This window comes from Dermacentor silvarum, chromosome 1 (genome assembly GCF_013339745.2).
Source record: "Dermacentor silvarum isolate Dsil-2018 chromosome 1, BIME_Dsil_1.4, whole genome shotgun sequence".
Taxonomy (NCBI): domain Eukaryota; kingdom Metazoa; phylum Arthropoda; class Arachnida; order Ixodida; family Ixodidae; genus Dermacentor; species Dermacentor silvarum.
In genome coordinates, this window is record NC_051154.1 from 221570207 (window position 1) to 221587402 (window position 17196).

At 41.9% G+C, this 17196-nt stretch overlaps 1 protein-coding gene across 1 annotated transcript; it reads right to left on the bottom strand.

Moving 5' to 3' along the window:
- Window positions 1-1976: 1976 nt before the first annotated feature.
- LOC119451558 (uncharacterized) lies at window positions 1977-14642 on the bottom strand. Its single transcript, XM_037714490.2, has 5 exons — window positions 14487-14642; window positions 11119-11180; window positions 8712-8807; window positions 3798-3827; window positions 1977-2121 (listed from the first exon to the last, which is right to left on the bottom strand). Exons 1-5 carry the CDS (start codon window positions 14578-14580, stop codon window positions 2041-2043), a joined length of 363 nt encoding a protein of 120 aa, XP_037570418.1. The 5' UTR covers window positions 14581-14642; the 3' UTR covers window positions 1977-2040.
- Window positions 14643-17196: the final 2554 nt, after the last annotated feature.

A 17196-nucleotide genomic window follows, 5' to 3' on the forward strand; every position in this document is an offset into this window, starting at 1 on the left:
GCATCACTGAAGTTAAGAGGCTCACCACTCGTAGCATTAGTGTCAACAAATACTTCGCATACACCCATTCCTCAAGAACCATTCTACACAGTCAACAATGTACTCCATCTCATTGCTGCTACATAATTTTGCTGCTAAATATCTGCATGGTATGTGGAAGTGTAAAAGGAGATTTTCTTCTGTGACTCATCTTGCGTACATAATGTTGATGTTGCTACTGCTTTTGCAACATTTTTCTGTAGTTTCTATAAGTGTTCATATCACATGTGTCTTGATCTTTTCATATATTTTGTGAAAACATTAACGTATCTCTAAAAGACGTTTTACACTAATGCTGTCATCACAATATCGACATGTCTGCACAGCGCAAAAGACGAGGACAGAAGAAAGAACAAAATACAGACGCTGTGTGTTCTTCTGTCCTCGTCTTTTGCGCTGCGCAGGACATGTCGATACTGAATCACCAACACGTCCAAGCTTCCACTTTATCATGACATCACAACGCACATTTCACAGCACGGTGTATTGAGTCACGATATGTAGCGTATACTGAGTTTCAAACACAAAGCCGCGATGAAGTCTTTAAGGAGGCAAGGCCCCATTTAAATTCAATATAAATTTTCATTTGAGATATAACCCTTTCCACACCAAGAGCGAGCCGCACGAGTCGTGGCGAAGCGGTGACGGCTACCACTGATATTGTTTTGTGGTAATGTGAAAGTGGGTTCCCCATAGGTTTTGGCACTGGTTTGTTACTTTTTCGTTGCATCATATCTCATTAAGTTCATCAACTGCATGGTCGAACAATGCATGTCAGGGCACTGTTCCCGGAATTTAGAAGTTTCGAGCCTGGGAGTGGTGTATCGCGATGTTTCGTGTGGTGGGGAAGCTGTAAAATTCAGCCAGAAATTACAAAATTGTCTGCTGATGCGCTTTTTTTGGAGCCAAGCATTCACCCTTTTTTGAACGGCAACTATCTCTACCACAGCTTCGGCATTCAAGCGCCTGCCAAAACATTTGAGCTTTTTTACCTGTGTGCTTGTTTCAATTACTTTCTTGTTACTATTAATAATAATAATAATAATAATAATAATAATAATAATAATAATAATAATAATAATAATAATAATAATAATAATAATAATAATAATAATAATAATATTATTATTATTATTATTATTATTATTATTATTATTATTATTATTATTATTATTATTATTATTATTTATTATTATTCTCGTCTCCGTGTTTCTCGTGAGGTCTTATAGTGTTGTGCCTGGGAAAACGCCCTACTTTCTTTATCGGCATTCTTTTCCACCAGCTTGGTCTTTCACAAATATCCCTCACTAAATTCATATTTCTAAAAGTTCAAGCAATTCGATGCGAGGCTCTCAACGGTGTCGTAGAATTCTTCCTAACTACGGGACTCAACTTGTTGGTTGGACTGTACAGGCTCTAATTTGTGTGCACTGTACTGTGCCTTCGTATTCTCTTTCCCTTTGTGTTGTGTTTATTTGCGCGATGAATTAATAATATTAATAATAATAACATGGCAATGTGGACGATGACGATTATGATGATGATTATGATGAAATGCTGCATGCCCTGTCGAAAGCCGCAGAGGCCTGATTGTCATGATTATGCAACGGCGGCCTCTATCAGTGTGAGTGGTATCCCATTTCTGGGGCACAGTTGTATGGCTTCGTGCGTTTTTTTTTTCACTCCTTGAAAAAATTTCACAGTTTCTTTTACTATTAGCCTTTTCGTATGACAAGCTTTCAGCTATGCAAGAAGTGTGCATTGCACAACATAATGTCGTTACGCTTTGTGCACTCGGTGAGCCTTTTGGTATGCTAGGCCAGAGCACCAAGATACGCATTGCCACTCCCACTGCTGTCACTCTTTTACGACTCTATTGATTTGTCGCACCAGTCTTCTACCGAGCTGCACAGGCCGACAAACAATAATTTGAAGACTTCTTCACTGCAAGAATTTTATTCTGGAATCAATACAACATGTATATGCACGTATGTGTTGTATTTAGGTGGTCCTGCTGGCCTGGTTCAGGAGGTTGTCACGGCAGGTTAGGATAGTACTGCGAAGGTCAGCCTTTTCAGCCTCCTAAAATGGGCAAACAAAAAAATGAAGACACGAAAAAGACCACCTGTTAATGCGAACATGGGCAGACTTGGGCGGCCTTGCACGATCCCAGCACAATTTTCAGCCAAACTGTAAGTGCGACTAGCCTATTAGTACGACTAGCCGGAGGCAATAAAAGCCCACTCCCTTTGAATTTACGCTCTCAAATTTGCGTTCCTGCACCCTGAAAGAAACAACTAACGCATGCTTCAATCAGTATATGGTCTAGACATACGTGTCATAAGTTCCAGCCGAAATCTTTACATGTTCTCTTAAACAACAATTTCGGAAACATTTCCCTGTATGAAAAGACGTTTTTGCTACATCGGCATTATTTTTCTAATTTGTCCTGTCTCCACTTATTTCGCACGACTATCACATTTGGATAGTCGCTAGTCACTTGGAAGCAAATGCTTCCAAGTACGCTGTCTATTCCAACAAACTTTCAACCCGTGATACCTAGTAGTTCCCGTACGGCAAATGTTTTAGTCTCCCGGAAGCCGAGAGGCGCATCCTGTCTATAGTTTGATAATTCGCTGAAGCTACTTCATGAACCATAAACACACAAACATATATATATATATATATATATATATATATATGTATATATATACATACATACATACATACATACATACATACATACATATTCATTGGGTATACTCTATTCGTGCAACGTTTAAACCACGCATACCGAGTAGTTCTCTTTCTTCGCTTCTTTGATAGGTCAATATGGTTCCTGCAACAATTATCTAAGTTTTGATGATAACTATAAATAAACACAGCACTCTTAACTTCGTCCCCGGATCATCTTAATCAGCCGGCAGCTGCCCTCTCATTGCATGCACGCTAAAGCTAGGTGCATGTTGTCAGTTTCAAGCATTTCGTGTTACGTTTTTGAGCGGCTCTAGTCGGAATAACGCTTTCCTGTAAAATCGCAAAATATGCTCTCGTGTCAGACTGAAGGCATAACATACAACAAAAGAAACAAAAACAAAACACTGGGTAGACCTCATGACATACTGCAAGTACTTAATGTTCTTCTAGCGATGCAGGCGTTTTCCTCCTTGACATGGTCTTCAGCATCTTTGCCTTGTAAAGACTTGTAAAAGTTTTTTTTTCTCACACACGTTTTCTTTGTGCTCTCGACTTCCAAATCCGGTAAAAGGTGAATGGTAATACTTTTAACACTCTATCAAAGCTTAATTGTTTAATTGCAACGAGTACAAGTATGGTATTGTGTCTATTACTATTTAAGGTATTGATTTCCTCATTGTTAGCTTTTACACGCAGTAATTACGAATGCCATACTGCAGCGTAAAATGCGGCGTTCAATATTATATGGCTCAAGTTGCTTCATGACAGAGCTTGCCTGCATTACACACTACAGGAAGTGAACGCTGATCACGTAACAAGTATCAGGTCGAATCCCGAAACGTCAAATTTTTGGACATGCAGGGCTATTGAAGCGAATAAACGCTATGGTTTCGCTGGAACTATCGTTGCCCCAGCATTACCGATTGAGTGCAACAAGAATATTGGTGCTCGTTTATTACAGAGAGAGAAAGAAAAAGAAATTCAGGGAGTTTAACTCGATGGTCAGTGAAGGCCTGGTGCCATTTAATACATTTAGGTAGGGCGAAAACAATAGTGCTTACCGTGAAGAGGGTGCTTGAAGGAGGAAGCTCCTGCAAAAAGAAAAAAGAAAGAAATATGCCCAGGTTTCAAAATTCAACTGTGGAAATTTAGAGGCAGAACTTACTTCATTGCTTATACTGCCGAGTGAGGCTTATGAATCAGAGTCCGCATTCACTAAGCAGTTCGTACAATACTGAGGATTTCATAACAACAGGTGTCAAATCGAGAACATTCCGGGCAGCTCTCTTAGTGCGCTTTGTGTAGACGAAGTTCCAAAACTTAGCAAAAATTGCTCGTCTTTATTCCGCTGTCAGGATTGGCCGATGCCTTTGCCTACGAGCTGCTCCCGTTATACGTACCCATTGAATACGATTAAGGGCTCCTATCTGTAAGCATGCGTGCGCCTCTGTACATTCTTATTAAATGTATGTAAGGAGATGTTGGCGTGTCACAGATCTGCCGGATACTCATCTGCTTCGAAGTGTTATAAAACAAAACATTGCAAAACATATGGGCAAAGTCATACGGACCTAAAAAATCCCTCAAGGAGTATTCGTTGCGAACAGTTCACAAGTCGTGACATAGGTACCGCACCAGAGCACAACTTCAATTAAGCCTGTGCGACGACCAAACAAACAAAGAGATAGAGAGTTTCACTCAACAAATGGCAGCACCGACCCGCCCCTAATCGCACTGTTACCACAATAAACGAACATACAATAAAGAATGAACATACTGGAACAACTAATTGAAATCCAGTGATCTGTGTATGGTTACAAGTGCAGCAAACAACGATACACATGTCTGAATGAATGTTAAAGAAAGAGAAATTCCAGCATCATCTAGGTTACTTATATTCATAAACTATGTTCAACAGTGTTGACTATTTACAGTTATGTATGGCAAATCAGTTCTACACAATCCCGCATGGTGGAGGAAGTATCATTTTCACCCACCAAAATGTAGCACGAAGATGCAATGGACAACTTTAAAAGGGCCCATAAAGTGAAAACACACACACGCACACACGTACACACACGCTCGCGTGGTTTCGGAATAGGCATATACGGCATCGGAATGTTTGCCGCAGGATGCCCTTATCAGGTGTCCGGAGCCTGCCGTCATCACACTGCAAGCAAGAACTAAACCTATTGACATGCTTAGGATTCACTAATTTTCCCACAGATTACGGAAGGTTACTTCCAGAGATGAAAGGAATATTGTAGGCTGTGTGGCTATGGAGCACTATTTCATTTTGAGCGAGTCAGCTTGAATGGTACGTAAAGTAGGTGCAGAAATGAACACCGGCGTAGACCGATTGCTGACAAATTGTCAATAAATCAGCACTCGTGCGTTACATAACGCAAATTGCTCAAGTGTTACTTATATGCAACATTACCCGAGCGCGCCAGCGAAAACGGACAGGATTACGAAGACCGGCTGAATGCGCCGCAACGGAATGCCAGACATCTGCCCGTTCATTTCAAAGAACTTATATGTAAGCTCGTGTCTTGATACGCGTAACATTTACAAATAATGTGAAGGAAACACGAGACTGTAGACGCCTTTCTTATGGAAGACAGCATCAATATTTGTGGAGTACGCTACTAATCGCTCAGGTGAAGAAAGAAGTTCCGAGTATGGCGGGTACGTAAGAGCAGGGCGGTTACAAATAATGGCTAGCCTCTTGAAATATTTGCAAAGCAATTAGCGGGACTTCCACCGTTGTGCTTGGTAGCAAGAGACCCACTACCTTGCTTAGACTGAAGGGTCCACAGTCTATAGTTTCATTGGTTCGGACGTTAGTCAGTGTTTGTGAGTATCTTGAGTTGCTTTTAAGAGGGAGGATTCCTTTGTTTGAACTAAAACTTGCACTGTCAGAGGGAATGTAATTTTACCTATCGCTCGTTTATCTTTGCGTTTAGTGTACAACTTTATGCTCGTGAATATTTTTGGCATATTCCCATTTCCATCTTGCATTGGTGCCTTTGTTATTTACGTGTTAAGAATGATTTTGTAGAGATTCACTACCTTGAAAAATAAAATTAACTTATAGGGTTTTGATGTGCAAAATGATGGCGAATCGAGCGAATTGGAGCTTATTCATGTTAGCAGCGCACGGTAAACGAAGACACATAAACAGAAATAAACGGAACAAGCGCTATTTGGGGTTTCACGTACCGAAACCACGATCTGAATATGAGGCACGCAGTATTGGGGGAATCCGGATTAATTTAGACCGCCTGGGGTTGTTTAACGTACACCTAAATTTAACTACACGAGCACCTTTGCATTTCACTCCCATCGAAAGGTGGTCACCACGGCCGGGATCGAACCCACGATCTCAGCAGCGCAATGCCATAGCCACTAATCTACCGCAGCGGGTGAATCGCTATCGCCGATTTGATTCAATTGCTTCCGAAAACTACGTTTATTAGTGTGATTATGACCCTGTACTGTGTTTGCTTTCTTTTCCGCTGACTTGGGGAATGAAACCGCTCAAAAAGTGATCTAAATATCAACCTTAAATGCCGCCCAAGGACAAAATCGAAACAACGTTTCGTTTCAGCACTGTGGTCAGGATACGATTCTTTGAGAAATCGGAGTTGCAATAAAAATAATATAAGATTCAACCATCGACATCATCATCATCATCATCTTCATCCCATTTTATGTCCACTGCCGGACGAAGGTCTGTTCCAGCGATCTCGAATTACCCCTGCCTTACGTAAGCTGACTCCATGCTACGCCTGCAAATTTCCTAATGCCATCGACCACGCCGTTCTCTGGCGTCTTCTGCTGCGTTTCTCTTCCATGGTACTCAATCTTTAACTCTAATAAACCAACGGTTATCTGTTATGCGCATTATATGGCCTGCCTATCTCCTGCATTTCTTCCTCTTCAACTAGAATATCGCTTACCCCCGTTTGCTCTCTAAACCACACCACTTCTTTCCTGTCTTTAAATATGGCACCTTACATTTTTCGTTCCATCGCTAGTTCCAGGGTCCTTAACTTCTTCTTACCCTTTTTTTGTTAACCTTCAAGTTTCGTCCCCATTTGGTAGGACTGGTAGAATCCAATTATTGCACGCTTTTCGTTTCAAGGATTGCTGTAAGACGCCGGTCATGACCTGGTAATATGTGGCGTATGTGTTCAGACACCAATATTTATCCTTCTGTATAATTCCTTCTCACATTCCGTGTCCCTTGTGACTAATTCGCCTGGATGAACGTACTTTCGCACAGATTCTTGAGGCTGATTCCAATCACGAATTCTTGTTCTCTTGCCAGGCTATTAAACATTACCTTAGCATTCTACATAATAATCATCAAACCCACTATGACGTTTTGCTGGCTAAGATCCTCAGTCATTTATTGCAAATGATCCTCATCGTTGTTGAACAGGACGATTTCATTTACAAACCGATGGTTGATGAGATGTTCCCATTTGATCCTCATACGTATTCCTTTTTAGTATAACAACTTGAATACTGCAAAACATGCAATCAACAGCCCTGTGTCCTTGCCTCATGTCCTTGTTAATAACTATCAGTAGGGTTCATTTTTGTGCAGAAAGTTATTATGCGAAAAATAAAAATATGGTATGCCGCCGTTCTTAAACCGGGATGTTCCTGACATGAGCACATTCTGTTTATGTTATTGCATTGGATAAGAGGAAACGTCGTTCGAAGTAGTACCAGCTATTCGTTGTTTCCTGCAGAAATAAAACATAATACACTGCATTTATTGCACGAACTAAACATGATGTTTGCAAGGGATGTAATAACTACAGTTTATCTCTGGTTAGCACGCAAACCATGAAGGCAGCAACGTAAAAGGAAACGACCATGCAGTACGTTCAGAGCAATGATGTGCACACAGTTGGACAGTAATCTCTAAGACAAATGTATGCAGATTTGAATTACATGTCGATTGATTGTACAAGTCTTTGTTCAGAAAAGGATGCCTTCTTCTTGAAGACAACCGTCCCGATGCCCCAGGACAGCGACTACCGTGTGAAAAAGCTTCCCTAAAGTGTGAGCGATTCAGTCTAAACACGTTATTGATCACGTGGCTAACAAGCACAATACAAAAGCGGTGGCTAATCGTTTTGCACATGGTTCTAGAGACGAGTGGCGCTGATAGTCATCCTTTCACAATGTCGCATCAGACTCAGCGCTCTTCCGTAGTTGTCTTTCGGCAATAGATCAGTCCGCCAGCCTGCACCTATTTATGTTTAACAGCAAACAAATTCAGCACTTTGGTCTCTTACGGGAAAATGACAGCAATTGCAACAACCAAATATAGCTGTCATAAAACAATAACACTGGTCTCGTTTCGTCCGTTCGCAAGAGATTTAAGAAAATAACGTGAGCAGGAGGAAAGAAATAAATTCAAAGATATGCAAACTTCAGCGATTTCTACGTCATTTACTGCGACATCAGCAGGCTCCCGCGGTTGATACCGCCGTATTTTGTAGAACAATTTCTTTGCTATGCACGTAACGTCGGCTTCGTCTGATACAGCATCGCCTGTGGTGGAAATACATTCATTGACACCAGCACTCTCATTCCGCACGGCGCCGACAACCCCGGACAAATTGCCAAGCGCTAAAGCAGCGCGATTGCGCGTAGTGTTGAGCGCGGCCGACTCTTTACTTCACCTTGCTGCAGGGGCATGAGTTACGCAGACAGTGGCGATGGTGCTCGACGTTTTCTTTTCCTTCGCCAATTACGAGGGTGAAGCAGAGGATAACGAGCGGGGCTGATGAAGGTGCCTTTACGATGACGAATGTGGCGTAACGGTAATGACGGACGGACGGACGGACGGACGTACGGACGGACACAATTAAAAACCTAGCTTGGAGCTTTTAACTGCTGCCGCAGCGAAATGTGATCTGAGGTACAAGAGGATAATTCAAGGTCTTACTCACCAGTGTGCCGTTGTTCCGATGACAGATTGCCAGGAAAACGCAGTAAACGTCAGCGCAGTCAAACTGCCCCTTCATGTTTTGCAGCTTTTGGTTAGTCTGGAGATTAATTGGTACATTTCAGCCATTTTTATTGAACAGCCCGAAAAAAAGAATACATAACAAAATGAGCTCCTGTCCAAGAGCAAAAATAAAGGGCGTTACTTGGGCTGCACTGTGCAGCCCACTATTGTCTAAAGAATTTATGCGGGTGATCGTAAAACCATAATTCGCAGTTGCAATACTCAACAATTGCTTTACTAAAAGGCATCGCCTAGTATGGTAAAATAGTACATTTTTTGTAAATAAATAAAGGAGTAGGTGTGCGACGACGTGACAGTACCGTAAATCCACGGCTATAGGCAACGCAGCATGCAGTAGATGTAAACATGCCGCAGAGACATCATTAGCGCTAGTGTAGTCTGCTTCTTGGGATTCCGTCTATTTTATGCTCCCTAAAGCCATGGATTGTACCAAAGAGCCTTAGCTTAGTGTTAAAGGGCAACTCCGGTGATTTTTCGATGCCGACGGATGTCAATGAACGTCGCTTGGTACATTCCACTGCATACTTCTGTAATTTTTTTAAACATCAGGCTTGGGAGTTGTGCACATTTTTCACAAATTAATTTCTTTAATTCCCTCGAACCACCTGCCTTGCCTATTTCTCAGCTAGTGCCCACATTGTGTTATGATTTAAAAGGCAGCAGAGCATGCTGGGAATTAATGGCAGATGCCAGCAGTGAGGAGCCGACGATAGTGAGCTGGTGTTTGGCGTGAGTAGTTTCTGTCGCGAGAAGTTACGTTTTGTGTGGACGGGAAAGTGATGCACTGGCGGGACTGGCATGCTTCTCGTGCCTTCCCGGCTGGTGCGCCGCTCGTGACGTCGCACGAAGATGTTCGCTTGGCTGCTCGGTCAGGTTTCGGTTAAATTTTTGTGCTTTTGTTGCTTATTTAAAATTACTTTCAAATTTCCGAACAATTATACTATCAGACGCGTGACAGGGGGTCTCGGGTAACTATAAATGCCATTACCTTGATATGGTCAACAAATCGCCGGAGTTGTCCTTTAAGTTCCGTAGCTAAGGCATTGTTCGCTAACACAATATCGAAAAAAATGCAGCAACAGACCATTTTATGAAGCAGTATTGTGTTGTTCTTGCTCTGCTCTATAATTTCATTATTCGAGAGTATGACGGAGTCCCGTCTGGTCACGATGGAACATGATGAAAGATGAGGACTAGCACAGTCCACAAAAAATTTGGCAATAAAAATGTTTATGCCCCCGTTAGTCACAATGAGAGTAAAGATCTTCGATACAATCACTTAAGCACGTCGTATAATGTGACCACGATACCTAGCATACAAAAGTGGCGAATTACCATCATTTCGGCTGAGAATGTCCGGCATAGTTTGGGTCCGAAGCAATCATAGTTAAAACGCATGGTTACATTATTTTCTAACGCAATCACACGTGCCTTATCCCAGCTAATATTTTGGCATGACAAAACCCAATGTTCGGCAAACGCGTTCACTGAGACGTCTTGCTTCTTGATAACATTTTGGTGCTTCTTGAACTGCCTCTCGAAGTTTCCACTTTCGCCCATGTAAACATTCGGACAATTCACTCATGGAATTGCATGCACATAATTGGTATAAAATGGCACGGTGTATACCACTGCGTGCGGTGTATACTATTGCGTGTATACTACTACGGTGTAAACATATGCGTTAACTGTCCATATGTTTCACAGGGGGGATTCTCTCCAGGGAGGTTTTCTGTGCAGCCAAGTAACTTTTCGTAACTGCAGTGAAAGGTGCGCCTTCCGTATTATTTTCAAAATTGTCATAAACTTTCACTTTACAGTAAAAATAGCTATAACTACAATAGACGGGTGCTTTGTGCTTTCTGTGCCCGTATATTTCAAACCTGCGCAATATTCGCGCTGTAACTGCCATCATAAACAAACTACAACCTATCCACCATTCCATAATTACTATGTGTGGGATTTTCCTTCACACAGAGCACATTCCCGAGTGTAATACTGTCATTGCATGATAATAAACCATACTTGACAAATAGAGCCCGATGCCATTGCCTCTTACTAATGCGCGAACAGAGACTTATTGTTATATAACTAATGGCGCGCTCTCATATTAAAGTGAGAATGAACAATACAAGGCTAGTTAGTGTATACAGAAGAAAGCGATATAGACAAGGAAACTGGTTCCTCACTAGTTATTCAAACTGTCTGTTGAATTAGTAGGTAGTGAAGTAGTATAGCCTGGCTGCAGGTACGGGTATTCTAGGTAAGCACTAGATTTTTTGCACAGCATATCGGCAGACTTTTGACCTATAGGGTAGCCAACTTACATCTGCATGCAGATTCGCCTGGACGCATCCTAGGAGTGCGCGCTTGGCAGTTTCTTCCAATGCTGCAAAAAAAAAAACGGGAATAAATTGGTCTATTGGGGTCGTCTGAGATTGCCGTTGTTCGGTCCTGTAGTTAGGCGTATTATGTTTGGTAACAGACATATTCGGTCCATCAAGCTTTTAAGGTCCCACTTCATGACTCAACCATATGAACGCTGAGCTGAAGCGTTCTTATGAATCCTCAGGGTAAATAAAAGCGCAGTTGCAAGCTATTCGACTACGCTTTACAGAGGGCACACTATTCACACGGGACATTCGCGTACCTTCACTGTCATTTTTCTATGAGTTTGGATGCCACAGCACGGTGCAAAGAGGCTAAACAATCCGAAGGACCCGCCACATTTGAACATACGGACAGCATTAACTAAGAGATCACCTAGCTGTTCTAATTTATATATGCAGAGCACGCTACGCTTTCCCACTGAATAGATTGTAATGAGTTATGCAACGTGAATCGTTCACTCGTTATACCGTCCTGGTTGAGCAGTGCCATTGCAAGAACACACCACATTAGGAATTGCAAAGATGACTTCGATATGTATATATGCAAGAAGTGATTATTGTTTCCAGAATGCTCGAAATAAAATTTTATGCGTTCCGCTAGGATTTCTGCTTGACTCTGTGTGACAATAGGTTTGTGTCCCCGAACTACAGGCGCAGGCGAAGCAACTACGTTCCTACAATCACAGGCTAAACGCATCTCTTTCAGCACTGCTACCACAGCCATTTTTTTTCATTAGTCCATCACGTTACGCCTTCTTGCATAGAAAATAATGCCGCATGTAGAAAGGAAAACGCTAGTACACGGTTCCACGACCATTTTCTGTTTGTCAAGTGAACCGATGGTGTTTCTTTCTGCTTTGGTGACTAACTTTCCCACATTTAACACATAGTTTCGGCACCTATTCATGATAGAAACCACAATCTACAGAATCGGAAAGCTTAGTTATTTAGAGTTGCGCATTTTTCACTGAACAAAAATCGCGATACCTTTCTAGTGAAAAAGAGGAGGAAAACAAGAGGTGAAAGCCAGAGAGGTTAACCAGATTAAGTGTCCGTTTGGCTACTCTGCGCAGGGGGATGGGGTGAGGGCAGAAAAGATTAGAAAACAAGAGAAGATAAAAAAAGCAAAAGAAAAAATAGAGCTACCTGAGTCTATGACCACTGGTATCATCATGAAGAGAGCAATGCACAATGTTATCTACCAGTGATGACATAGTAGCGATTTTGTCGCTTGACATAAAACGACGTTTTTCTCTGCTTAGTGACAGTTTTCTATTTAATGACTAGCGGCTTTTTTAGTGACAGACGGATCGATTTGGTGAAATTATAGTGTCATTTTAGCGACTTCGAAGTTAGGAAAATTTCTTCAAAAAGTTCACCGATGATTACGGTACTCCCTAATGCGAAATTTAAGCACAGCATGTAAGTAAAGTTAAAGCCTCAGCACCTTGCTTGCAAACTTGTTTATTTATTGTCTGCACGTATACTGCACGAACGTAAAACGTTGCGGTAGAGGGGTTACGCCATGTTAGCTTATTTAATACTGGTGCAAACCACCTGCATTATTTAACAGCCCCTCGACAGTTTTAGTGACAATTTTAGACACTTTCAAGCAGATTTTAACGAAAATTTGCCGAATTTTTGTCTCGATTTCACGAAACGCTTGAAAGGAAGTTGCCAACGATGGTATCTACAATGCAACACTCGCTCCCAGAAGCGCGCTTCTCGAACAGTATTTCTGATAGTGATAAGTGCAGATGAGTGTACTATGCCACTTAATCGTACTGAGAAGTGATATACTGATAGGGTACGTACTACGTCAGAAGTGCATTCATGTATTCAATCTGTAGTTTTGTTCAAGTTGGCCAGCTAAGTCTGCATCATTTGCGAATACTACCACAGTTAATTCATTAATCGGCATAGCGAGCAATAAATGACACTTTTTGACCATCGAAAACATGGATAAAAGTCAAATGATAAACGTTGACTATTGTTCAGGGCCAAACTTCAAGCCGAAATAAGTAGAAATTGTCTTCAAGATTCACAACCTTAAATGTTCGGTACAGATGGACATATAGATTACATTGCGACCTCGGGTAAAAAAACAAAAAAAAAAACAAAAAAAAACAGGGCTCCTCATTTACAAAAATGCACTTGCGTTAAACTGTTCGTAAGAGCAGATGCCAGCCCGGCCTGATGTTGGACATCCAATTAGCGAAGGTGGTGGGCCAATGGAAAACAGCCCTTACGAGCAGAAAGCTTTGTGTATTCGGCCCGAGGACAAAAAAAAACTTTAATTAAGGATACCATTAAACCAAAACAGCAAATATTACTTATATTACATTGATATTTTATATACAATAAAATTCCAACTGACAGATCCAACATAGCACATTTCGAGACCCTATCCATTGGACGTTATTCTCTTTTACATATGTTCCGGATGCTCGTGTTTCTACACTGGGACTGCAATGCACAACCAAGGGCATGGTGCGACATGCAGTACCAGAAATCAAATCACTTCATCAGGAGCAGCTTTGATAAAGCCTCTCAAGAACTCGGTGAAGGCTTACGCACACGAGTAATGCGAGTGTGCATGTGCGTAGTTGCAAAGTCTTGAGATATTTTGGTCGTTGTTTTAAATATTGTCCCGCTGGAACTCAAAGCTTCGTGTCAGTTTCCGTATGTATCGAAGACTAACCGTCTTGTAAATCCTAATTTAGGTAATTGAGAGAAAACAAAAGATCTGCGCGAAACAAGGCCGCTGCGTCGGTGTACAGTAACTGTTAAAACGCATCATTAGTCAATTTAAAGGCACACTTTAACCTCCAACGATCCTAATGGGGCTCGAGGTGCGACGTCCATGACAAACCGCACATAGTTAGGTTAGCATTGAATCAATTAAATCATTTATGAATCATATTTCTACGACAAAAACAAGAGAACAAGGTGTAGAGGGAAGAACCATCAGTTATCCAGTATCTACCTCGTTCTGGTGTACACGTCATTTATGTTGTTTATTTTTTTTAATTCTCTTTTTTTTGCGAGGATGAACGTACAGAAATTTGCATTGCGTTTTGCATGCTCTAATATCAGAGCGGACATCTATGAAGCGCTCACCTAACGTTATCATGCTTCCTCTCTATAGCCTTAAGCAACCGTACATATAAAGATACGAGAACCTATTTCATGAAATCTAATAGGCCATCTTCAAACATGCATCTCTTTACAATTTGCTTCGTTGACTCACAACTAAGGAGTGCCGCGGAATATGCAAATGAAACAAAGAAACAACTGGTGATTACCACAAACGGAGCCTGGTTGGCCTTCATGCTGGTCCGCGTAGGTCAGGCCTAGAACGCCGACGAGCACTAGAGCGAAGAGCATTCTCGAGTTCATTGTTCGTGCCGAGAGCGACGAAAGATCACCTGGTGCTGGTGGGTGCCCCTGACACGGGCAGCAACTGCTTATAAGGCGTCCTGCCGACCCTAATCTGGAAAAGACCCACTCGTCAACTGAAGGCTTCTGATAAGCGAAAGAAACGGTACATACTTTTTTCGCTTTATTCCAGATTGCTAAGAAAAAAAAAAAAACTACACTCTGCTTTTCAGCACTTGACTCAAGAAGGACTTGCTCTAGCCTCCGACATGTACATAGGCTGGGTCCTATTTTTGTATCCAGCATGAGGAGAGTTCTGGGGAATGCGAAACTCAACAGGCGACTTCGTTTTCTTTTGTTTACTGCTTGTTGTTAGTCTGACTGAACGGGCCCGAATACCTATAAGCGCTAACAGCTTATAGGTATAAGTATACGGGGTGTCCCAACTATCATGCACCAAGATTTAAAAATATGCAAATGCCACGTAGCTCGATAGAACCAAGGTAATGGTGTTTGCCGTCGCTCGCAGATGCTCATTTAATTTTTGCATTCCGCCTAATTAGAGGATTAGTCTTAGTTAATTAATCAGCTTCTCGAATATCATAATTACATGAAAAGTGTCAACGAGAAAATTGTACAGCAACATGAAAAACTCCGGATGCAACTTTCTGCTGCTGAATACTTGCTGCATACAAGTGTTTTTCGATCATGAAAGAAGCCCGCGAATACATGCAAAGTGCCTCGAGTGGCCAGTCGCGCGGCCCCTTTGCGTGTATTCGCGAGCTTTCACACTTGGAAAAACACTTTTATGTCGCACGTATTGACAACAGAAAGCTGTATGGAGAGTTTTTAATGTTGCTCTAGAGTTTTGTCATTGTCATTGCCATCCAATTATATTATTTGAAAAGTTGATCAAAATATTATGACTAATTATGTAATTAGTCGTAATGGAAAAAATAGCCTGAGGATCTCCAAGCGATGGCATTTGCATTTGGTTCTGTCCAGCTACGTGGCATTTACATATTTTTAAACCTTGGTGCATGATAATTGGGACACACTGCATAGCAATGGCACACACATTAACAAGATGTGTGACCAGGGAAGAAATGTTGGCCTATAACGAAATTATTCGGTATTTCATATTCATGGCCTGCGTTGGCAACCGGGATCTTTAGGACACCGAAATTGTGAGCCCTGGCGTTTTGTGGTGCGTACAAAACTTCGGCACGTGGACTTCTTACTTTAACTTTCCCAAACGAGGAGCGGCTGCCCCGACTGCAATTTGGTTCTGCTCAGCGACACAATTCCATAGCCTCCAAGACACCCTACGCGAAGAAATGTAAAGGCGTAGACGGGATAAAATGCGCTTCATGAGAGACACTCACGAGGTTGCGTAGCTAGAGGCGGCCTCTTATGTATTCAATTTGAGGCGTGAACCATGTCTGAATGTTTTCACAGTTGAGGTGACGATGCCAGACCAAGATGGCTCTCTCCGAGTGTACTTGTACTTATCTTCCGGATTGGCCTAAAGCGGAGCAATATGGCGTGCAGAAAGACCACGCGATTAACAAACATTCTACCTGATTTTGTGCCTGTGTCCAGTTTAAGCAATACTCGCAAGTGCAATGCGTGAAATGGTTCCAGGCAAGCACCATTATTCCTTGAAACCCTCGCTGGATAGTCACATCTAACGATGGTAGAGCTGCAGCAGTCTCTACACGTCTAAGCATGCAACTGGTCAAGAAGCGAGCAAACTATTGCAACATTGGGGCTGTACAACGCTCTTTATGAATATCGGCCATATACTAAGTATTATAAAAGTGCAACTATGAATTAATGAGTAGTTTGAGCACCGTTGATACAGCGTTCTTAGGTTATGCCTCATTGCTCAGACCAGGGCTACTAGCATAGTCTGATCAAGTGTGCTGAAAAAATGGCAATGTAATCAAGGGCATCTGCCTAAATGCAGTCTTATTGTTCTTTAGAAACACCAAAAGAAAGCAGTCATGTGGAGAAATCATGATAGTGATCGCCGATGCTTAGAACTGATTTTGGCATGGAAGTGTTACAACTGTAACGTCACAAGTTTGGTTCTTGTCAATTGGTATCAACGAGGTGTTCATACAATAAAGCCCAAAGTAATGATTGTTTAGTAATTTATAGTTATTATTTCCACTTGCATTGTTTCTTTGCCTTACATAAATTCATCACAAAACCTAAAGGCTACCTCGATTTGCGTAAGCACTATAAATGACGGCAAAAGAACCACCCAGCAGGTGGGCCCGCAGTGAGGATTTCATTGCCTGTTCTTGACCCTGTTTTGGCACACAATCAGTCGTCTGACGCTGACAAAGCTTGGCGTTGGTCGTTGCCGCAAATATGAAGAGCTCAGCACTTGACCGAGGGGAAACTGTCGTCGAGGAGATAAGCGACAACGCAAAACGCGAATCACTTTACTGAGCGGGGACTCGTGCAGGTCAATGCTCATCACTCCTTAGAAAAAAACGTCGCTGCCTGACAGATGCAACGTAACAAAAGAAGGTGGGAAACTGCTTTACATAGATAATTCGTCCTGTATGGAGTCGGGTAACTGATGCCTTTTTAATTACAGCTGAGATGCAGTGTCCTGAACAACCC